General features: G+C 39.2%; 1 protein-coding gene across 8 annotated transcripts in view; it reads left to right on the top strand.

The window, feature by feature from the left end:
* FCHO2 (FCH and mu domain containing endocytic adaptor 2) overlaps positions 1–19,616 on the top strand; it is a 263,348-nt gene that overhangs the window by 17,885 nt on the left and 225,847 nt on the right. For all 8 annotated transcript variants that reach the window (XM_043514278.1, XM_043514274.1, XM_043514273.1 and 5 more), the window contains one exon: positions 7,663–7,754. In XM_043514278.1, coding sequence (XP_043370213.1) covers positions 7,663–7,754 — 92 coding nt within the window. The remainder of the gene's footprint in view (positions 1–7,662; positions 7,755–19,616) is intronic.

The raw sequence follows: 19,616 nt of genomic DNA, 5'->3' as shown, positions 1-19,616 counted from the left end.
CTGTCATTGGTGCATAATATGTGCCTTATGGAGCTGAAAGTTTGGAGGTATGGTCACGGATGCTGAATTTGATCTGTTGGGTCAACTGGTCAACTTCACCTTGTGGGCTTCTGCAGGTTTCACCTTTTGGCTTGAAAAGCTTTTCAGAATCAGTACGTAGTTGTGTAGTATTACCAGTAGCCTCCTGTAGAGTAGATTCCACTGAAACATTCAAGAAAGACAACTTGACAGATAACCAGTAATGTAGGCATTGCATTTTCAAATACATTGTAGGGGTGATACGTGAGAGAATGTGAATGAGTATTCTAGAATTTCGGTTTCATTGTTGATAAAGAAAAAAAAAATCTGGTCATGGCACTACTCAGGATGGCATGACAGGGGTCTTGCAACATCTCCATGGGGTTGTAGTTCTGGTAATAAATGGAGTTTTGACCAAGAACATGACCAGAATTCATTATAATGTAGTATGTGACCTCCAAATGATTGCTGCTGTTCATTTATAACTTTAAGTATCCTAATTAAAATGTTTCTATAATGGTTTCTTGTTCAAAAAGTGTGGGTACAAAGGCACGTCACTCATTTTAATTGAAGATTTGAAAACAGGAAATTATCCAATTTTTATTTCATACGAATTCAAAGTTAGAGACCTCGCCTTTTTCTGGATTAAAATAGAATCCTATTAAGTCAGAGGACTTTTTCCATCTGTAGTTTTTGAACAAGTCTGTTTGCTTGTTTCCTAGAGAATAAGTTGTTGTTGTGTTTTTTTAGGCATAAACAAGTCATACTTAAATTGTGTATCATAAGAGTATTTTTCTAATTCCTTTTTCACATTACTGTCAGGGAGTGGAGCTATTTGAATTTTGGATAGATAATTCTAGGCAAAACATACTCCTGCACAAACTCAGAAGGTACCAATTAGCTAATAAAGCTTAGAAAAAATTGTATAATTGACTTTTGTCAGATGTTTACCTTTCCCATCCTTGATGGGATAAGAAAATCTGTGTTCTAAATTTCTATAATCAAAGACAATTGAAGTTTGATCATGGACAGAAAGGACTGCTGCTTTGGATCTGCATGTATTTACTGTTTGTTAGCAGCTTATCTGCTGAGTTTTGCTGATAAAATAGTGGTGTTAGCTGCTTTTCCCATTAATTGTAAGACAGAAGTATCTGTCTTGTCTAGTGCAGGAAAATTCAGGATAAACTTAAGAGGTGATACGTTTTACACATACTTATGTTAGGAGCTAGGTTTGTATTTTTGTTTTATGCTAATACAGTGTGCAAAGTAGACAGTCCTTGTACTTTGTACTACTTGATTTAAAAATATAGGAAATCAGTACTGCTGCAGATGTGCCAAGTTAATTCTGGCTACTGTACCAAACATAAGCTTTACATTCAAATTTGCTACATATAAAACATGAGAACTTCTTCTTGGAAATTTCAAGATGTATTACGGTAGTTCAACAAAACAGGGAGTTCCTGTAATCGGTTTCCTGTTATGTACAGGTTGTAGAAAAACTGAATTCAGGCTGAAGAGTTGCTGACAGGGCTACTTCATTTTCATGAGAACATTGTTTAATTGCTGATGAAGGGAAATTGAAATGAAATATCATCTACCTTCACTTTCTGTGACCCTTACTTTTTTTGTATGCATAGTTTGGGTAAATAATATCCTTATATGGGCCTATTTAATAGAAATATTTATGGATACTGGAAGCCCCATTTTCTCTTTGCCCTGCTCTCTCCCCTGACATCTGAGAAGGACCCCCTTTATGACAATGTCAGAAGAGAAGTATCAGTCTGAAGCCCAGCTGCTGAAGAGAAAATCTTCAATGCCTGTGGGAGGAAAAGAAAGCAATATCAGAAGTCCTAAATAGCCAGTGTGGAAGGGTTCACACACACAAAGCTGCAGTCTTGTTGGGGAGGACTGACACAATCCCCATCCAACAGATATTTTTTACCACAGAGATATTCACAAAGCAATCCTTCATAATGATGTGAGGAGTATTGGAACTAACCTCCCTGGAGATGTTCCAGGTGAAAAACGGCTCTCCTCCTACCCCAAAAGAGCCATATCCGCTGGTGTTGGATTGGGTGGGAAGATGGGAAATCAGCATCTGATTTCACTGCTTCTCCACGTTATAGCAGAGGTTGGTAACTATTGCTAAAAGAAACTGGAAGGTCTGAATCCTTAAATACATACACACTATTCTCACAGCAAACTAACTGACCAAGAATTATTATTTTATCATTGGTTATTATTGGTTAATATAATAAAAGCATCCTGATTGGTTATATCACAGAGTTTTAATATCATGTGTTGCAAAAAGCCACAGGAGACACATTAAAGAGCCACTTGTGGCTCAGGAGTCTGTCCAAGTATCACTGCCCTAGACAAACTTTCCACTCTAGCGGATTGAGGGATGTTGCACGCACCAGATCAGCGTGACTCTCCAGTTGCCAGAGAATTCTCATGTTATTGGCCCTGAACACATTGTCAGAGGACCCTTAGGGGACCTATTGGACTCCAGGAGATGGATCTAGAGCCAGATGATCAAACCTCATCTGATGAAAACATTTGGGTTTCCTTTGACACCTCTTCCATGAGAAGATGTTATTCAACTCCATGAGCTGGTAGAGAGAATGGCCTCCACATTGAAAATTCTGTCAGTGTCGGTGGAAGAAGTATCTCACTCCATATTTGGCTTTTTGGGGGTGTCCTTCTAAGGGTAAAATCACTTTCTCTGTACAGAAGGGGGTACAAACACAGCTGGTTGTAGTACAGTGCCTAGCACACGGGTCCAGGTCTGATGGTACAGCTGCTACTACTACTCTACTAGTATGTGGCTGAATCCTTCCTCTGGACAAGTTATCGCCAAAAAAGGCCAATGGGATATACCAGTTTCCAGTTAAGGGTTTTTTCTGTATCATATACACCTTGCTCCTAACACACTAGCTGCCACTGCTGTTGTCCAGAGAATAAGAGGAGGGATGGGCTTATTTCACCTCATTGAACAGGAAGTTAAAAAGCTAGATGCCCAGGGAAGAAAGATCTCTTCAGCTTCACTGGGCATTAGAGTATTTAATTAGCAAGCTTTAGTGTCCAGATACCAGTACTGTCTGTGGAAGAAGATGGCTATATTTGATAAATCCATACCTGAGGAGCAAAAGAAACTCATCAAAGGTTTTGTTTCTGAGCACTGATTAGCAGCCCAGACATGCATTAAGAGATTCCTTTGGCTTCTTGGATGCAGCTTTTAGGATAGTTTCAGCTATTACCTTGAGGTGCCATTCATGGATCTGATCATCTGGTCTGCCTCCTGAAGCAAGAACCCAAGTGGAATACCTTCCATTTGAGGATGATGAATTCCTTTAGTGCTAGATCTGATATACAAAAACCAACGGTTAGTAGAGCTATGGCTATAATCCCTCAAGATCTCTGTCACTTAGAAGATTTGGCATTCCTACTTGCAGATCCCACAGACAGCCTATTTTATTATTTTTTAGCCTGTTTTGCTCCCAAAAGATTAAATCAGCAACAGCCGAAAAGAAAAATGTACATGTCTTGCCCAAAAGGGGAACTGGCTAGGTCACGGGCAGGCAAACTTTTTGGTCTGAGGACCACATCGGGTTTCCAAAATTGTATGGAGGGCCGATTAGGGGAGGCTGTGCCTCCCCAAACAGCCAGGCGTGGCCTGACCCCTATCCGACCCCACCCTCCTTCTCGCCCCTGACAGCCCCCCCAGGACTCCTACCCCATCCAACCCTTCCTGTTCCCTGTCCTCTGACACCCCCCCCAGGACTCCTGCCCCATCCACCACTCCCTGTCCCCTGACTGCTCCCCACCGCCCTATCCAACCCCTCCTCTCATTCCTAACTGCCCGCCCAGGACCTCTGCACCTATTCAACCCCCCTGTTCTCTGCCCTCTGCTGCCCCGACCATACCCCCAGCCCCTGACCACCCCCTCGAACTCCCCTGCTCTCTATCCAATGCTCCCTGCCCCATTACCGTGCTGTCTGGAGCACCTGTGGCTGGCGGCGCTACAGCCCCGCTGCCGTGCAGCACAGAGCACCGGGTCAGGGCGGGGCTCTGCAGCTGTGCTTCCCCAGGAGCACACAGCCCCCCTGCCCAATATATTGTGCCAGCAGCGCAGCGAGCTGAGGCTGCGTGGGAGGGGAAGAGCGGGGGAGGGGTCGAGGGCTAGCCTCCCAGGCCAGGAGCTCAGGGGCCGGGCTGGAGGGTCCTGGACTGTAGTTTGCCCACCTCTGGGCTACGTCCTCGCCGTCTTAGCAGAGATATTTGAGAGCCTCAAACCAGCTATGAGCATTTACCTTTCTCCTCGCTCCCCTCTTCCCTTTGGAAAGCCAACTTTCCCACTCTTTCAACTTCTGGAGAGTGCCGTCATTACAGACACAGAGGAATTCAGGAAGTCATTCAGAGGGGTTTCTCCATCCAATTCGACATCCCCTTCCTCCCAAACCTTCCTTCAGGGATCCCTATCACCAGTATCTGTTAAGAACAGAAGTCTGCTCACTATTGGAGGTAGGTGCTATAGAAGAAGTTCCCCCCCAAAAAATTGGGAAAGGGATTCTATTCCACATATTTCGGAGAATGAGGGTCTTCCACCCATTCTAGATCCTTGAAAGCTCACATCAACAACCTGGTAATTCATGGACATTGGAACCCCTGGGAAAACAATCTGCATATAAACAATTATGTAGCTTAACATACATTTATTCAGTCTCTTCATTTTTACATTTTGTTATGTTAGAAGATCGTGAATGACATTTCTGACTATATATGATTTTGTACTTAGAATTTGTCTGACTGCATTTGAGTGGGAATTGGAAATTGTATTGTTAAATGTGAAGGGAATTAAGGTTTTCGGGTATGGAAAAGGTTGAGAACCACCACATTATGAAAACTAAGGAGAATAACTTCAGTTTTAGAAGTTCAAAAGTGGTGTGTGTTTCAAGATATTTAGAAATGTTAGTGTGTGAATTGTGGAGTTTGTGGGGACCAAATAAATGTGAAGAAAATAGAATAGTATTTTAAAAAGGGAACATTTTAAAATGTTTCCTCTGCAAAAATTAATGGTTTACTTTAACACATGTATAGTAGATTCTCTTGTTCTCTGAAGAGTTATTGTGCCCAAATTTGGAAACTAAATTGTCTCATGAAAATATAAACAGTAAGTTTAGTTCTGTCTTAATTGTTTCTAATGCCTTATTGCCTCCATAGTGTGGGGGAAGAGGAATGGGAGTTCCTAGATCAGGTGAAAACTGTAGTAAGTTTAGTAGTCACCTATTGTTGAACCAGTATGCAAGGACTGTTTAGTTTTACATTGGTCTACATTTTAGATACGCAAAGCAAAGCCGTGTGATAACTTGGAAGGGGAGTAGGTATTGAACTGGCTAAGGTTAGCATTTGCAAATAGCCTATGTAGAGTAAATAAATACAGTTCTGGCTTCTGAACACCTTGATTTGTCGATTATGGACTCTTTGATCTTAAGGTATTTTCTGACTTATGTTCCTTTGTACGCAGTACTAAGAATTTTCTTGCATTGAGTTTGGTAACATTGGCCTTAACTCTGCTGATTGAGCCAAGATTTCTCATTTCACTTTTTCTGGTTTCCAGTTAGACCAGTAGTTGAAACACACAGACTACACAAATAAAATGGAAAGACTTAAATCTGTTAACCAAACAAGTTATATTTTTCTATTAATCAGATTTTTCTGTTCCCTTTTTCTGAGCTATGAGCTCCAGGAAACTGCACCAGCAACATTATACCAGTGTTAAATTTTTTTAAAAAATGTTAATCCATTTATACTGTGCTTAACTATATGCAAGATAGTCCATTTACATACCTGTAAAGAGACTAAATTGGTACTAAGAAAAGGAGTACTTGTGGCACCTCAGAGACTAACAAATTTATTTGAGCATAAGCTTTTGTGAGCTACAGCTCACTTCCTCGGATGCATTCCGATTGGTACAGACTTATAACTACAGCTAAATCAATCTGCAAGTTGCTGAACTTTATATTCACCTTTTTTTTTAACATTGTGATGAATGGTAACCTGAAAATTAAAATAAGATTAATACTTTTAATGTTGTTTGGAACCAGTAAAGCAAAAAAACCCAAAATTACTATGAGGTAGATCAGATATACTTAGATTGGCTCTTGAATGTGTCTTCTGCGGCTCTTTGCAGCACGTGATATTAAATCACACAGTGTGATTTAGTTATTAACTCATCTAAGTTATTAACCAGTCAAGATGCTTTTACCATGTTGTTAATCAGTTGTAGTTGGTCAGTCATTTTGCTGTGAGAATAATATAATATACACTAAATATTTCCCATCACACTGTTTTTAAATATAAATATATAGTACTATAGTAAATGGAAAAAATGAATTCACTCTACTGTGGCTCTTTTTGTTGATAGCTAATTTAGCTCCTGAGGTCTCGATATCACTGAGGTAGATGAATGAAGGTGGTCCAGTTCAGATTGCTATTATATTCTGTTGTTTAATAGTTATATATAACACCTTTTAAGTGTGCTTGGTACATTATGAAGATAACTGTCCATGCCAGTTAGTGCTCTACAATCTAAATATCGCAAATCATAATTGATGATAGGCAAAGGGAGGTTTAGGGGATGGAAGAGAGCGATTAATGGTTTTAGCCATTTTACCAAATATTGTAGAGGGAGAAGTGACAAAATTTGGCATGGACCTGAATTTGAGGAAAGAAGAATGTGAAAAATCAGTTTGAGTGACCAAGAGGACTGTGGAGTGGTCAACAGTGATGGAGGAGAGGGGAAGGGTAGGTACTGCAGAAGGAAAGAGTTTGACAAGTTTTGTTTTGAGAAGTGGTGGTGAGACATCCAGGAGGAAATATCAGAAAGACAGGAAGATAGATGAGTCTGGAAAGAATGGGAGAGATTGGATTGGAGAGACACATTTAGGTAATCAACACAGAGATAGTAACACCATGGGAGTATATTGGGTTATTCAGGGAGTATGTATAGAGGAAAGAGAAGAGAGGATGAAGGACAGACTTTTTGGGAACAACAAAGCTGGAGGGTCAGGGGGAAAGAATGCAGTGCTGAAGGAGCACCCTGCAAGTTGTGGGAGGTTAGGATGGCGGGGTAGAGTAATTCAGAAGCCCAAGGAAAAGAGGGTCTTCAACATAGCATAGAAAAAGTGCATACAAAAGAGTGGCCATGACTTGGCAAGGAGTTCATTTGTGACTACTGGGTTAATTGTTTGCAGTGTTTTGGTAGCTGTGTTCGTCCCATGATACTAGAGATACAAGGCAGGTGAGGTAATATTTTTTTATTAGACAAACTTCTCTTGGTGAAAGAGACAAGTTTTTGAGCTACATGGAGCTCTTCTGAAGGACAGCTGAAGGACTCCTACCTTGACTCTCTCTTGGGTTAAATGGAAATTGAGTGGTTAGGAAATAAGCTGGGTTGTAGCAGATCAAGAAAGCAATTGGTGGACAGAAGTTGAAACATAAGGAACAGCCAGCTTGTTCAAGGAGGATGAAAGTTAATCAACTATTACAATGTATAGGTACAATACTTTGTTCTATAATTATTTTAATAAGTTGTGCTTCATAGGTTTGATTAAACTATAAAGTCTTTTTATTATTCTTTAGGGGGAAAGGAACAATGGCTTTGATGTCCTCTATCATAACATGAAACATGGACATCTATCGACAAAAGATCTAGCAGATTTTATAAGAGAAAGGTAAGTATTTACCTTACTATTCTTGAATCTTAGCACACCTGTATGTGTTTACTTTTGAAAGTTTGTTTGTGTGATGTGATGGTATGCATATTTTTTGTGGCTTTCACAGGCTCTGCTATATTTTTCCAGGTTCTTTAGGCATACTCTGTTTGCTTACAAATGCATATTATCTCTTGCGCTTCTGTTATTACTTGATTTCTACTTTGCAGATTTGATTTAGCTGACATTTGCCTTAGTGAGCTAAGAAGGGTAGAGATGGAAATGCCAGAATATTCAGTGTCAGGAGTCAACTATTTTAAAAAAAAAAGTTTAGTGTACTGTTTAATTGTTTGAAGAAAACCATTGATTTCTTTTCTTAGGCAGTAAAAACAATATTTGTTCGAGAAAGATTAGCACGATCATTGCTCATAAAGTGAGAACAAACACACCCCCAGGCTCTAGTATAATACCTTATAAAGTGAAATTCTTTTTTCTGCTATTTTTTAAATTTGAGAGAATCAGAATCAAAATAGAGTAAATGGGGATGTGAGGAAAAAAAATATAACCAATAAACAAGAGTGCCTACCATATTTTCAGAATTGGCAGGAGTGAGCTGCAGGACTAGCAATAAGAAAAGGAGTACTTGTGGCACCTTAGAGACTAACAAATTTATTAGAGCATAAGCTTTCGTGAGCTACAGCTCACTTCATCAGATGCATTTGGTGGAAAAAGTTTTTTCCACCAAATGCATCCGATGAAGTGAGCTGTAGCTCACGAAAGCTTATGCTCTAATAAATTTGTTAGTCTCTAAGGTGCCACAAGTACTCCTTTTCTTTTTGCGAATACAGACTAACACGGCTGCTACTCTGAAACCTAGGACTAGCAATGTGACACTTAGGCCAACAAAATGTGCATGTCCTATTTTTACATAATTTACATAATCAAGGGTAAATGCTCAGCAAAAACATAATGCAGACTAGCTTTTTTTATCATATCTTCCACCATTAATGTGACTCATGGCAAAGATTTTTTTTTTGTTCTTGCTTGTACACACAATGTAGAGCACAAACTAGAATTCAGATTGTTATTAAATAACTTTAGAAAAGAGCTCTTAATAAAAATATAGATTTTAATACGGTGTAACTTACAAAAGGGCACATTTTTATTTGGACAAGTATAGATTTGTGGAACTCTTATGCTAAATCTTTTGGTTTTTTTAGGCTACTTTAAAACTTAAGGGACTTTACATTTAAGGAAAATTTTTTGTTTTTTAAAAAGTAAATATTTATGAGAATTCTCCAAGGAATATTAGACTTTATTGAGAGTTTTGTATAAGCAAGTATTACAGGTTTAGGACCTTCAACAAAAATTGACCCAAATAATTTCAAGATATAGCTAAAGGAAGTTTAATACTCTAATAAGAATATTATTGTAGTTTGATAATGTAAAGAAGGAAAACACAAATTGTGGAAAATGATTGATTTGATCATTTTCACTGTTTTCTCATGCACTCATAAGAATATAATGATTAGAGGCATTCAGTTCCGAGCGATTCCCTTAATTAATCTTAGTTTTAACCAAAATTGAGATTCTTTTGAGAATTCTTTCTTAGGTGAAAATTCAGTAGAAGAGGAGCTAGATTTCATGATAAAATCAAGGTTGACGCAAGGGAAAGTGAGTCTTACTGTTCTTCAAAGGCCCATTTCAACACACACTTCTGGAGCAAGGAGAGTTTCAGATTGAAAAGATAACTTTATTTTGTATGACATTAGGTTTTTAATTATGAAATTAGAAGCAGGGAAAAAAACCTAGTACCAGAGAGAATTAGGGTGATGGTTAAAGAAAATTACCTACTGTCAGATGTGTCCAGTCAATGCTAATTCATGACTGCTAATCTGATTTAAATTGGTCTCTTGGACAAATATTGGGTACTTGGTCAGAAATAGAATTACCAGTCTCAGCTAGATTCATGCTAACAGAATCAAAAATTTTGAAAGCAAGTTTTAAGTTTTAAATACCCACCCAAACTATTTGGCAGTAATCTTTGACTAGCTTAACTCATGAAAAGGTAGTGTAACAGGAAACATAATAGAAATATCCACCTGATTCAATTAATTTGTTCATTAATTTCTAAATTTCTATAGCTTCTCTAGTAGTATAACAAGCAACATAAGTCATAGTAAAAATAATGATCAATACTCACCTTTGATTGATGCCTCACTTAAAAAAATTATCTACAAAGTGCTGTAAAAGTGCATTGACATTTTCTTTCCCATTTTTCTTCATATACTAACATAAAATAGGGTTCAGAGTAGCAGCCGTGTTAGTCTGTATTCGCAAAAAGAAAAGGAGTACTTGTGGCACCTTAGAGACTAACAAATTTATTAGAGCATAAGCTTTCGTGAGCTACAGCTCACTTAAGAGAGGTCTCTAACTGCCAGCTTCAGTATTAGCAGGAAAGCTGTATAATTGTCACAAAAGCAGCATTTCCCTGCTTCAGTGTTTTGAATTGTAAACGTTCAAGGGGGATTGTTTAAAGTGTTTTAAAAAAAAACTATCATATAGCAGCTAATAATAAACTACGTTTTATCACTAAATTTGGCACCTAAAAAGGGAAATGCATTCCTTTGAAGACAAGTTGAATCAATGCCCTGTGTAATCCAAAATTGTTGATGTCCTTAGCACAGAATTGTGCTCAAAAATCTGTTTAAAAAATAAATAAATAAATAAGCCATTATGGTTAAATAAAAAAAACAGAAACAAAGCAAGAAAACCTTCTAAATCTGATGTTTTAGTGGTCCCTTTCAGTTGTGCCTATCCCACCAACTCAAACTAGGTCCCACATCTTCCCAAGTGCCAAAAGCTCTGCAAGTTCCTTACCAAGCTTCCAAAACTTCCAAATTCCCATGACATCTTGTGCAATGAAACTTTCTTTGTTGTCACTCCAAAGATCTGTGGCACATAGAAAACACACAGAATACATCAAACTTAATAATTGATTACATGAATGATGTTTTATTGATATCCATTTCCATTTTAAATTGAATAAAAACCTTCAATTTTGAGCTTACTTGAAGGCATCACAGCCATTTTATTCTGCACCATTGGAATACTGTAGAAGCTGGATGTCCTTGCTGCAGAATTTAGGTCTATGTTGCTGTGGATTAATCAGTGCTTTTACTATATTAAGATCATTACAGCACTCAGAGCAGCAAGAATCTGAAATATTAATGAGTACTTGTGGCACCTTAGAGACTAACAAATTTATTTGAGCATAAGTTTTCGTGAGCTACAGCTCACTTCATCGGATGCATTCAGTGGAAAATACAGTGGGTAGATTTATATACATAGAGAACATGAAACAATGGGTGTTACCATACACACTGTAACGAGACTGATCACTTAAGGTGAGCTATTACCAGCAGGAGAGCGGGGGGAAAAAACCTTTTGTAGTGCTAATCAAGGTGGGCCATTTCCAGCAGTTGACAAGAACTTCTGAGGAACAGTGGGGGGGGGGTGGAGGAATAAACGTGGGGAAATCGTTTTACTTTGTGTAATGACCCATCCACTCCCAGTCTCTATTCAAGCTTAAGTTAATTGTATCCAGTTTGCAAATTAATTCTAATTCAGCAGTGTTGGAGTCTGTTTTTGAAGTTTTTTGTTGAAGAAGTGCAACTTCTAGATCTGTAATCGAGTGACCAAAGAGATTGAAGTGTTCTCCGACTGGTTTTTGAATGTTATAATTCTTGATGTCTGATTTGTGTCCATTTATTCTTTTACATAGAGACTGTCCAGTTTGGCCAATGTACATGGCAGAGGGGCATTGCTGGCACATGATGGCATATATCACATCGGTAGATGTGCAGGTGAACGAGCCTCTGATAGTGTGGCTGATGTGATTAGGCCCTATGATGGTGTCCCCTGAATAGATATGTGGACACAGTTGGCAACGGGCTTTGTTGCAAGGATAGATTCCTGGGTTAGTGGTTCTGTTGTGGTTGCTGGTGAGTATTTGCTTCAGGTTGGGGGGCTGTCTGTAAGCAAGGACTGGCCTGTCTCCCAAGATCTGTGAGAGTGATGGGTTGTCCTTCAGGATAGGTTGTAGAGATTTGATGATGCGTTGGAGAGGTTTTAGTTGCGGGCTGAAGGTGACGGCTAGTGGCGTTCTGTTATTTTCTTTGTTGGGCCTGTCCTGTAGTAGGTGACTGCTGGGTACTCTTCTGGCTCTGTCAATCTGTTTCCTTACTTCAGCAGGTGAGTACTGTAGTTGTAAGAATGCTTGATAGAGATCTTGTAGGTGTTTGTCACTGTCTGAGGGGTTGGAGCAAATGAATGCCACTAGCCATCACCTTCAGCCCCCAACTAAAACCTCTCTATCGCATCATCAAGGATTTATAATCTATCCTGAACATTTACATTTATTACATTTCAGTGTGTAGTATTTACAGCAGTATAAACAAGTCATTGTGAAATTTTAGTTTGTATTGACTTCACCAGTACTTTTTTATGTAGCCTGTTGTAAAACTAGGCAAATATCTAGATAAGTTGATGTACCCCGAGGGGTACGCATACCCCTGGTTGAGAACCACTCATTTAAAATGAACGCCTCTCTACTTAAAAACATATTTTCTTGTTGGCATCATGGTAGAAATGAGGAGAGCTTGAAATAGGTTGATGTATAAAAGGGATATTCCATGGATAAAGTCATTTTAGAAGAAAGTGCAAAATCAATTCTGGGAAAAAAATACAAATTGGGTGAGGTTAAAGTTGGTGTCACTGGCAGCAATGTGGGAATATAATAAAAGGTGCATAGATAGATAAAGGAGGCAGACATGCAGAGGCCCTTGGAGTGAAGGGGTAACATGTCTGAAGTGATGAGGAAGGATGACCTTAGCAGTTGAGTTTTGAGTGAATTATAGGAGAGGGAGTAATGTGGGTGTCAAGACAGAGAGGAAGATGTTACAACGATCAAATCAGGATACACAAGCCTGGACATTGTATCATCCTTAACTTCACTTTACTGTGCTTAGATATTTCAACATTACAATCTGGAATGGTGTCAAGTATCAGAGGGGTAGCAGTGTTAGTCTGTATCCACAAAAACAGCGAGGAGTCCAGTGACACCTTAAAGACTAACAGATTTATTTGGGCATAAGCTTTCATGGGTAAAAAAAACCCACTTCATCTTATGCCCAAATAAATCTGTTAGTCTTTAAGGTGCTACCGGACTCCTCGTTGTTAATCTGGAATGGACGTTCTATGTTTTTCTTTATTAAAATGCTACAAAAACTAATGTACAGTCTCATTTAAATTGAGTATGTTTTCTTTTAGTGTATATTTTCAATTATTGACCCACCTATTGAGTTCATCTTTACTCAAACCTGCTCTGAAATTACCCAGTCTATCCTCCCATATGACTCCTTTCGTTTCTGAAATGTTAATAGAAGATGAGGATGGTTTACAAAGTCGTCAATATTCTTTTGGGAAGACCAGTTATCTCAAGATTTTATTTGAGAATAGTTTCTGCTGATGAAATAGAATGGTCTCCATCACTCTTCCTCTATAGTATCATATTTCAGATTTGTTGCAATCAGAGTTAAATGGGTCTGGCACTAAACACCTTTGGATTGAAAGTTTTCAGTGTATGAACTGATAGGGACAGGATGTGATGAATGTACAAAAGTCCTATCTTAGTTGTTTGCCTATTATGTGCACTTCCATTATTATGATAATCCGTTACCCTTTTAAATGTCAGTTCCTCTTTTTAAAAGTAAACTTTATTGGTTCACAGAAATTGTCATTTTTATGGCATGTATCCAAAATATTTAAAGCATTTTCTTGAGGTTTCTAAGACTCGTGGCTTCCTACATTTACGTAAAATTGTTTGCCAGACTTCAGTTAGATCTTTTACATGATGAAATTAATCTCCTGTAGTCATTTCCTAAAAGAAATCCCTTTGTACTGAATAGAGTGTGAGAATGCCTGCAAAGATGTTTTATTCAGTACCTCGCTGTCGTAATGACAGTTTTCTCATGCAATCCATGGTGAGCTCATTCGGACCATCTAACAGTGCACAGTTTCTGGAATTTTGAAGGGTTTGAGTTGCACAAGAATATATTGGGTCTGAAGGCAGTTCTGTTGGCTTCCCTTCAATACGTCAGGAGGCCCAGTAACATTATTAACTGGGAATGTGTTTTCTTGTTTGGTTAAAAGGAATTAACCAGGGAACTGATTCTTATTTTATATTTTAATTTAAACATATAAAATTAGTATAGGATTTACAAAAATAAAAATGAAAACTGAAATAGAGTTGAATGTTTTTTAAAAACAAAGTAGGCAAAAGGATATTAAGCAGAAGAAAAACAATTTTTAGAAAAGGCCAAAATTAGATTTAAATCAATTAGAAATAGCCAGAAGCAGAGTTGCTTTATTTTTTAAATTAGGAATAGCTATGAGTTAAAAATGGTAGGGTTTACATAAAAAACAGGTTAGGCATGGTCTAACTAAATTAAGCAGTTTTTCTTTACTTCTTGATCAATTGGACTCAAGTACACTAGCTAGCCTATGCAGCTGCATCATCTAATCACTGTTTTCCTCCTCCATCCTCCCATTCTCAGTTTGTTACACTCATTTGTCAAAACTTGTCTTACATTGGATTGTAAACTCTTTTGGGGAGGGGACAGTATTGTACATGCATTTGTACAGTTCCTATCACAAAGGAGCTGGATTCTGATTTGAGGCCTATGTGTACTACTGTAACTCTAATTAAAAAAAAAAAGTCTGCGTTGTCCTTGAGTACTGTCAAGCTTAATCTGGCAGTCTTCTCATTTTACCATCTTCCAGCAGAAGGATCTTCTGTTTGTACCTAGCAGTTGCATAAATAAATCATTGTTTGTGTACAAACTTGTTATGACATTTCATACATATCGGTATTTGAAGGTCTCAGATGTGCTACAGCCTTCATTGAACAAATTCCATCAGATTTAGAGTTTCCATTTCTAGGCGATGCTACTTGGAACTCTACTGACATAGTTACACAGCATTACTTTGACTAGACAGTTAGATCAGGCATGCATTTTGAGGAAGCTGCCCTATAATTTAACTAACCCTACTCAGACCCACTATTTTACAGGATTGTTACTGCTAGTTACAAGTTGCTAGTTACTGCTAGTTCCCAAGATTCGGATTTATATTGACAATATTCAGTTAATTCTTATAGCAGTATAAATTTGCTCTCTTCACCCTTCAACTTCATTATTTGAGTCTTTGCTAAAGTTTTAGTAAGTAAAAGGAACTGAAGGACAGCCCTAAAGTGGATTACTTCTGACATCTACTCTAATCTTTCTTTCCTGGGCAGTCATAGAATCATAGAAATGTAGGGCTGGAAGGGACCTTGAGAGGTCACCTAGTCCAGGCCCCTGCACTGAAGCATGACCAAGTATACTTAGACCATCTGTGACAGGTGTTTGTCTAACCTGTTCTTTAAACTGCCAATAACTGAGATTCCACAGTCTCTCTTGGAAGCGTATTTGCAAATGATAACTGTTTTCTTTATAACAGCCCTTAACATATTTGAACACTGTTTTTAGGTCCCCGTTCTCTTTTCTCAAGACTAAACATGCCCAGTTTTTTTAACCTTCCCTCACAGGTTAGATTTTCTTTTTCCATTTGTCTTTCTCTCCTTGAGACTCTTTCCACTTTGTTCACATCTTACTAATAGGGTGGTGCCCAAAACTGGACACGTTACTCCAGCTGAGGCCACACCAGTGCAGAGTAGAGTGGCGCAATTACCTCCCATGTCAAACATATGACAGTCCTGTTAATACGCCTCAGAATATTAGTCTTTTTTGCAACTGCATTATAGTGCTGACTTGTATTCAATTTGTGATCCATTATAACCCCCAAATCATTGCCAGTAGTATTACTACCTAGCCAGTTACTCCCCATTGTGTAGCAGTGTATTTATTTTTCCTTTCTAAATATAGTGCTTGTCACTTGTCTTTACCAAATTTCATCTTATTGATTTCAGACCATTTCTCCAAGTTATCAGGCTCGTTTGGAACTCCAGTCCTGTCCTCCAAAGTGTTTGCTATCACTCCCAGATTGATACTATCCACAGATTTTATAAGCAAACTCCCCACTCCACTATCGAGGTCATTAATGGAAATATTGACCGATACTGGACCCTGGACAGTTCACTGTGGGATTCCATTAGCTATGTCCTCCCAGTTTGGCAGTGAACCATTGACAACTACTCCTTGAGTACAGTCTTTCAACCAAATGTGCACCCCACCTTATAGTAATTTCACCTGGGCCACATTTGTCTAGTTTGCTTATGATGACACGATAATGTCGTGTGGGACTGAATCAAAAGCCTTACTAAAATTAGAATGTAGCCTATCTGCGGCTAACCCCTCCACCCAGTAGGCCAGTAACCCCATCAAAGAAGAAAATTAGATTGGGGTGTGTGACTTGTTCTTGACAAATCCGTGTTGTCTTTAATTATCATCCTGCTGTTCTCTACTTGCTTACAAATTGATACTAATAATTAATTGCTTAATAATTTGTTTCTGTCTTTTTCCAGGTATTGAAATTAGGTTGACTGGTCTATAATTCCCCAGATCCTTTTTGATTCTCTTTTAAAGGATAAGTACTATGTTTCTCTTTCTCCAGTCCTATGGGACCTCGCCTGTCCTCCATGAGTTCTTGAGGATAATTGCTAACAGTTCCAACATTGCTTCAACTAGTTCCTTCAATGTCCTAAAATGAATTTAATCATGCACTACTGACTTGAATAGAATCATAGAATATCAGGGTTGGAAGGGACCTCAGGAGATCATCTAGTCCAACCCCCTGCTCAAAGCAGGGCCAATCCCCAATTTTTGCCCAGATCCCTAAATGGCCCCCTTGAGGATTGAACTTACAACCCTCGGTTTAACAGGCCAATGCTCAAACCATTGAGCTATCCCTCCATCTAATTTATCTAAATTTTCTGTAACCTGTGCTTTTTTCCTAATTTGGCTTGCATTCCTTCTCCCTTATTTTTATATTAAATGTAACTTTTCTTATCTGCATAGTAAATACTGGTATTTTTATCTGTTTGAATAATCAAAGTGGTGCCTTCTTGGTTGCAAAGATTTGAACTGCTTCCTGAAGGTCCACAGTCTGGGCAAGCTCATGCTCTATTGAGATGGTTGCAAGGCTGACCAGCCTCTCCTGTGTCATTGTGGAGCGTAGATGTGTTTTTATTAACTTCAGCTTGGAGAAGCTGCATTCTCCACTGGCAACTGTTACAGGAAGTGTTAGAAGTATTCACAGAGCAACAAAATCATTTGGAAAGAGGGTGGTCATCTTATTTGTGCACATATATTCCAGAACAGCCTTTTGGAGTTGATCCTGCTGAAATGTATCTTGAAAGGGCTTTCAGTTCATTAACTAAATCACTCGCATCAATATCGCGCATGTCATTATGTGTCTACATTGTCTCCAGTGCCCTTCATTGCTGGCGTAGGTCTTCTTCAGGTATAGTGAGGAACTTTGGAATATCATACAACATCCCAAATATACTGCTGTGTGCCTTGAGCTGCATGAAACGTTCTTCAACTGACTGTATTGCATAATCTAGCACCTGGTTAAAGAATTCAAATTTGAATTGTTGTTTCGGGTCTCCTATGGGATTATTCCGTGCCTCATAATCAAAATGTCTTCTTTGGTGACTCTTGTATTCTTGAATGGGTGGGAAAATAGTTTCAGTGTGAAGTTCCTCTGCCAACTTGTGTGCACTCTTCAGAACGTTTTGAAATCCCTCATCTGACCGGTAAGACTGTAGGTATGACTTTGCTTTGTCCAGTTGTTCCATTGCTCCAGATATATCAAGGTCAACACCTTGGAGTTTCTTGCTTACAACATTTATTTCAAACAGTATGTCATACCACAACACTAAGCCACACAGAAATTTGAAGTTATGTATGTTTCTGGTGATTCCATTTCCCTCTGCCACTGTTCTCCCATGAACAGTTCCTGTCATAGAATTATCCTCCATAATGGCAACTATGGCATCATCTATCTTCCCAATTTGGTGTTTGATAGACTTTATCGCCTCCACTCGACTTTCCCATCATGTGGCGCTCAGTGGTTTGTGTCAGAGGATTTTCCCAGATGTTGCTTCAAAATTTGCCATTGATGAGTTGATGCTGAGAAAAATACATAGATGCTTTGAATTACATTAAAAAATTCAGCAGCCTCACTAGAAGTTGATGCTGCATCACTGACCAAGCTCAATGAATGAGAACTGCATGGGACAAAAAAAGCTTGAGGGTTTAACTCTCAGATCCATGTCTGCACTCCTCTGTTCTTTCCTCTCATGTTGGCACCGTTATTATAGCCCTGACCTCTCATGTCAGCTATTGCAATTCCCGTATCTTCCAGTTTTTTAGGAAGCACATTTGTCATACCAGCTCCTGTAATATCATGAATGTCAATAAATTCTAGAAAATGCTCTCTGACAGTCACCATTGCAGGGACATTTTCACTAGGTTCTGTTGTTGTTACAAAACGCACCATTAAAGTCATTTGTTCCATATGGCTAATGTCAGGTGTGCAGTCCAGAATAACAGAGTAATATCTTGCTGACTTCAAATGTTCCACAGTCTTCTGTTTGACTTTTGTTACCAGTAACTATATGATCTCGTTTTGAATTGTTTTTCCAAGGTAGTTGTGTGTGTACATTTCTTGGGTGGTGTGATGGGGCAAGGCCAGGTGGCTATAGAAAAGTAGTGGGAGACAGATACATTAGCCCCAGGCTAAACAAATCCCTGTTACCAGGATAAGTAAATGGCAGCTGCTCCAGGTCAAGTAAGACATCTGGGACCAATTAAGATCTTTCTAGAAAGCAGGGAAGGTTGATTGGGACACCTGAAGCCAATTAGGGTCTGGCTGAAATGAGGTAAAAGCCTCCCAGTTAGTCAGTTGGGCGCGCGTGTCAGGAGCTGTAGGAGGAAGCCATGCTGTTGGAGGAACTAAGCAGTACAAACCATACCGGACACAAGGAAGGAGGCCCTGAGGTAACGGTGAAGTAGATATTGAGGAAGTGGGGGCTGCTGTGGGGAAGTGGCCCAGGGAATCGTACACATTCAATTTCCAAAATGTCAGCTATCATAGCTGCTACTATTAGGGTCCATGGGCTGGAGCCTGGAGTAGAGGGTGGGCCCGGGGATACCCCCCTTCCCTCCCTGATTAATCGCTAAGACTGGGAGACAACAGAGACTGTGCAAGGGAGGGTTGCATCTCCTCACTTCCCTTGCTGGCTTATGATGAAAATGGCTCAGTAGGCTGTGACCCTTGCCTCTAGAGAGAGAAGGGCTACGTGGAGGGTCACAGTGAACCTCTGAGGCTAGTGAAATCCTCCAGGAAGCGTGGGACCCACTGAGACAAGGACAGAGCTTTGTCACAGTGGCAACTCTTCTTAGATGCTCCTGGAGTACAGCATCAAACTCAACCATCAGCTCCTCAATTTTAAGGAAGTTTCCTTTGTTTGGCACATACAGCTGATCTGAAGTGCCGCACAGTCCTAGGTTTTGAGTCGCAAGCATTCTCACAATGGCAGTGAGCCTTTTCAGAACATTTTGCCAGTAAAGAGACTCTGATGCAATCTTCTCTTGATGCTGATCATCTATGGTGGCCTTTAACCTTAGTCTCATCTCAAGCTCTTTCCACTGATGGAATGCTCTCTGGTGATTTGCTGCCTTCTCATGATATGCCTGATTTCTAGCCAGATTTTTCCAGTCCTTTGTTCCTGAAGTTCCTAATGTGGCTGGAACATTAGACTAGAAGAGTTTGCAACAAAAACATTATGCAGCATTCTGGGTTTTTGAGTACATAAGC

The sequence above is a fragment of the Dermochelys coriacea genome, chromosome 5, assembly GCF_009764565.3.
Source record: "Dermochelys coriacea isolate rDerCor1 chromosome 5, rDerCor1.pri.v4, whole genome shotgun sequence".
Taxonomy (NCBI): Eukaryota; Metazoa; Chordata; order Testudines; family Dermochelyidae; genus Dermochelys; species Dermochelys coriacea.
This window is presented reverse-complemented; position numbering and strand designations above follow the sequence as displayed.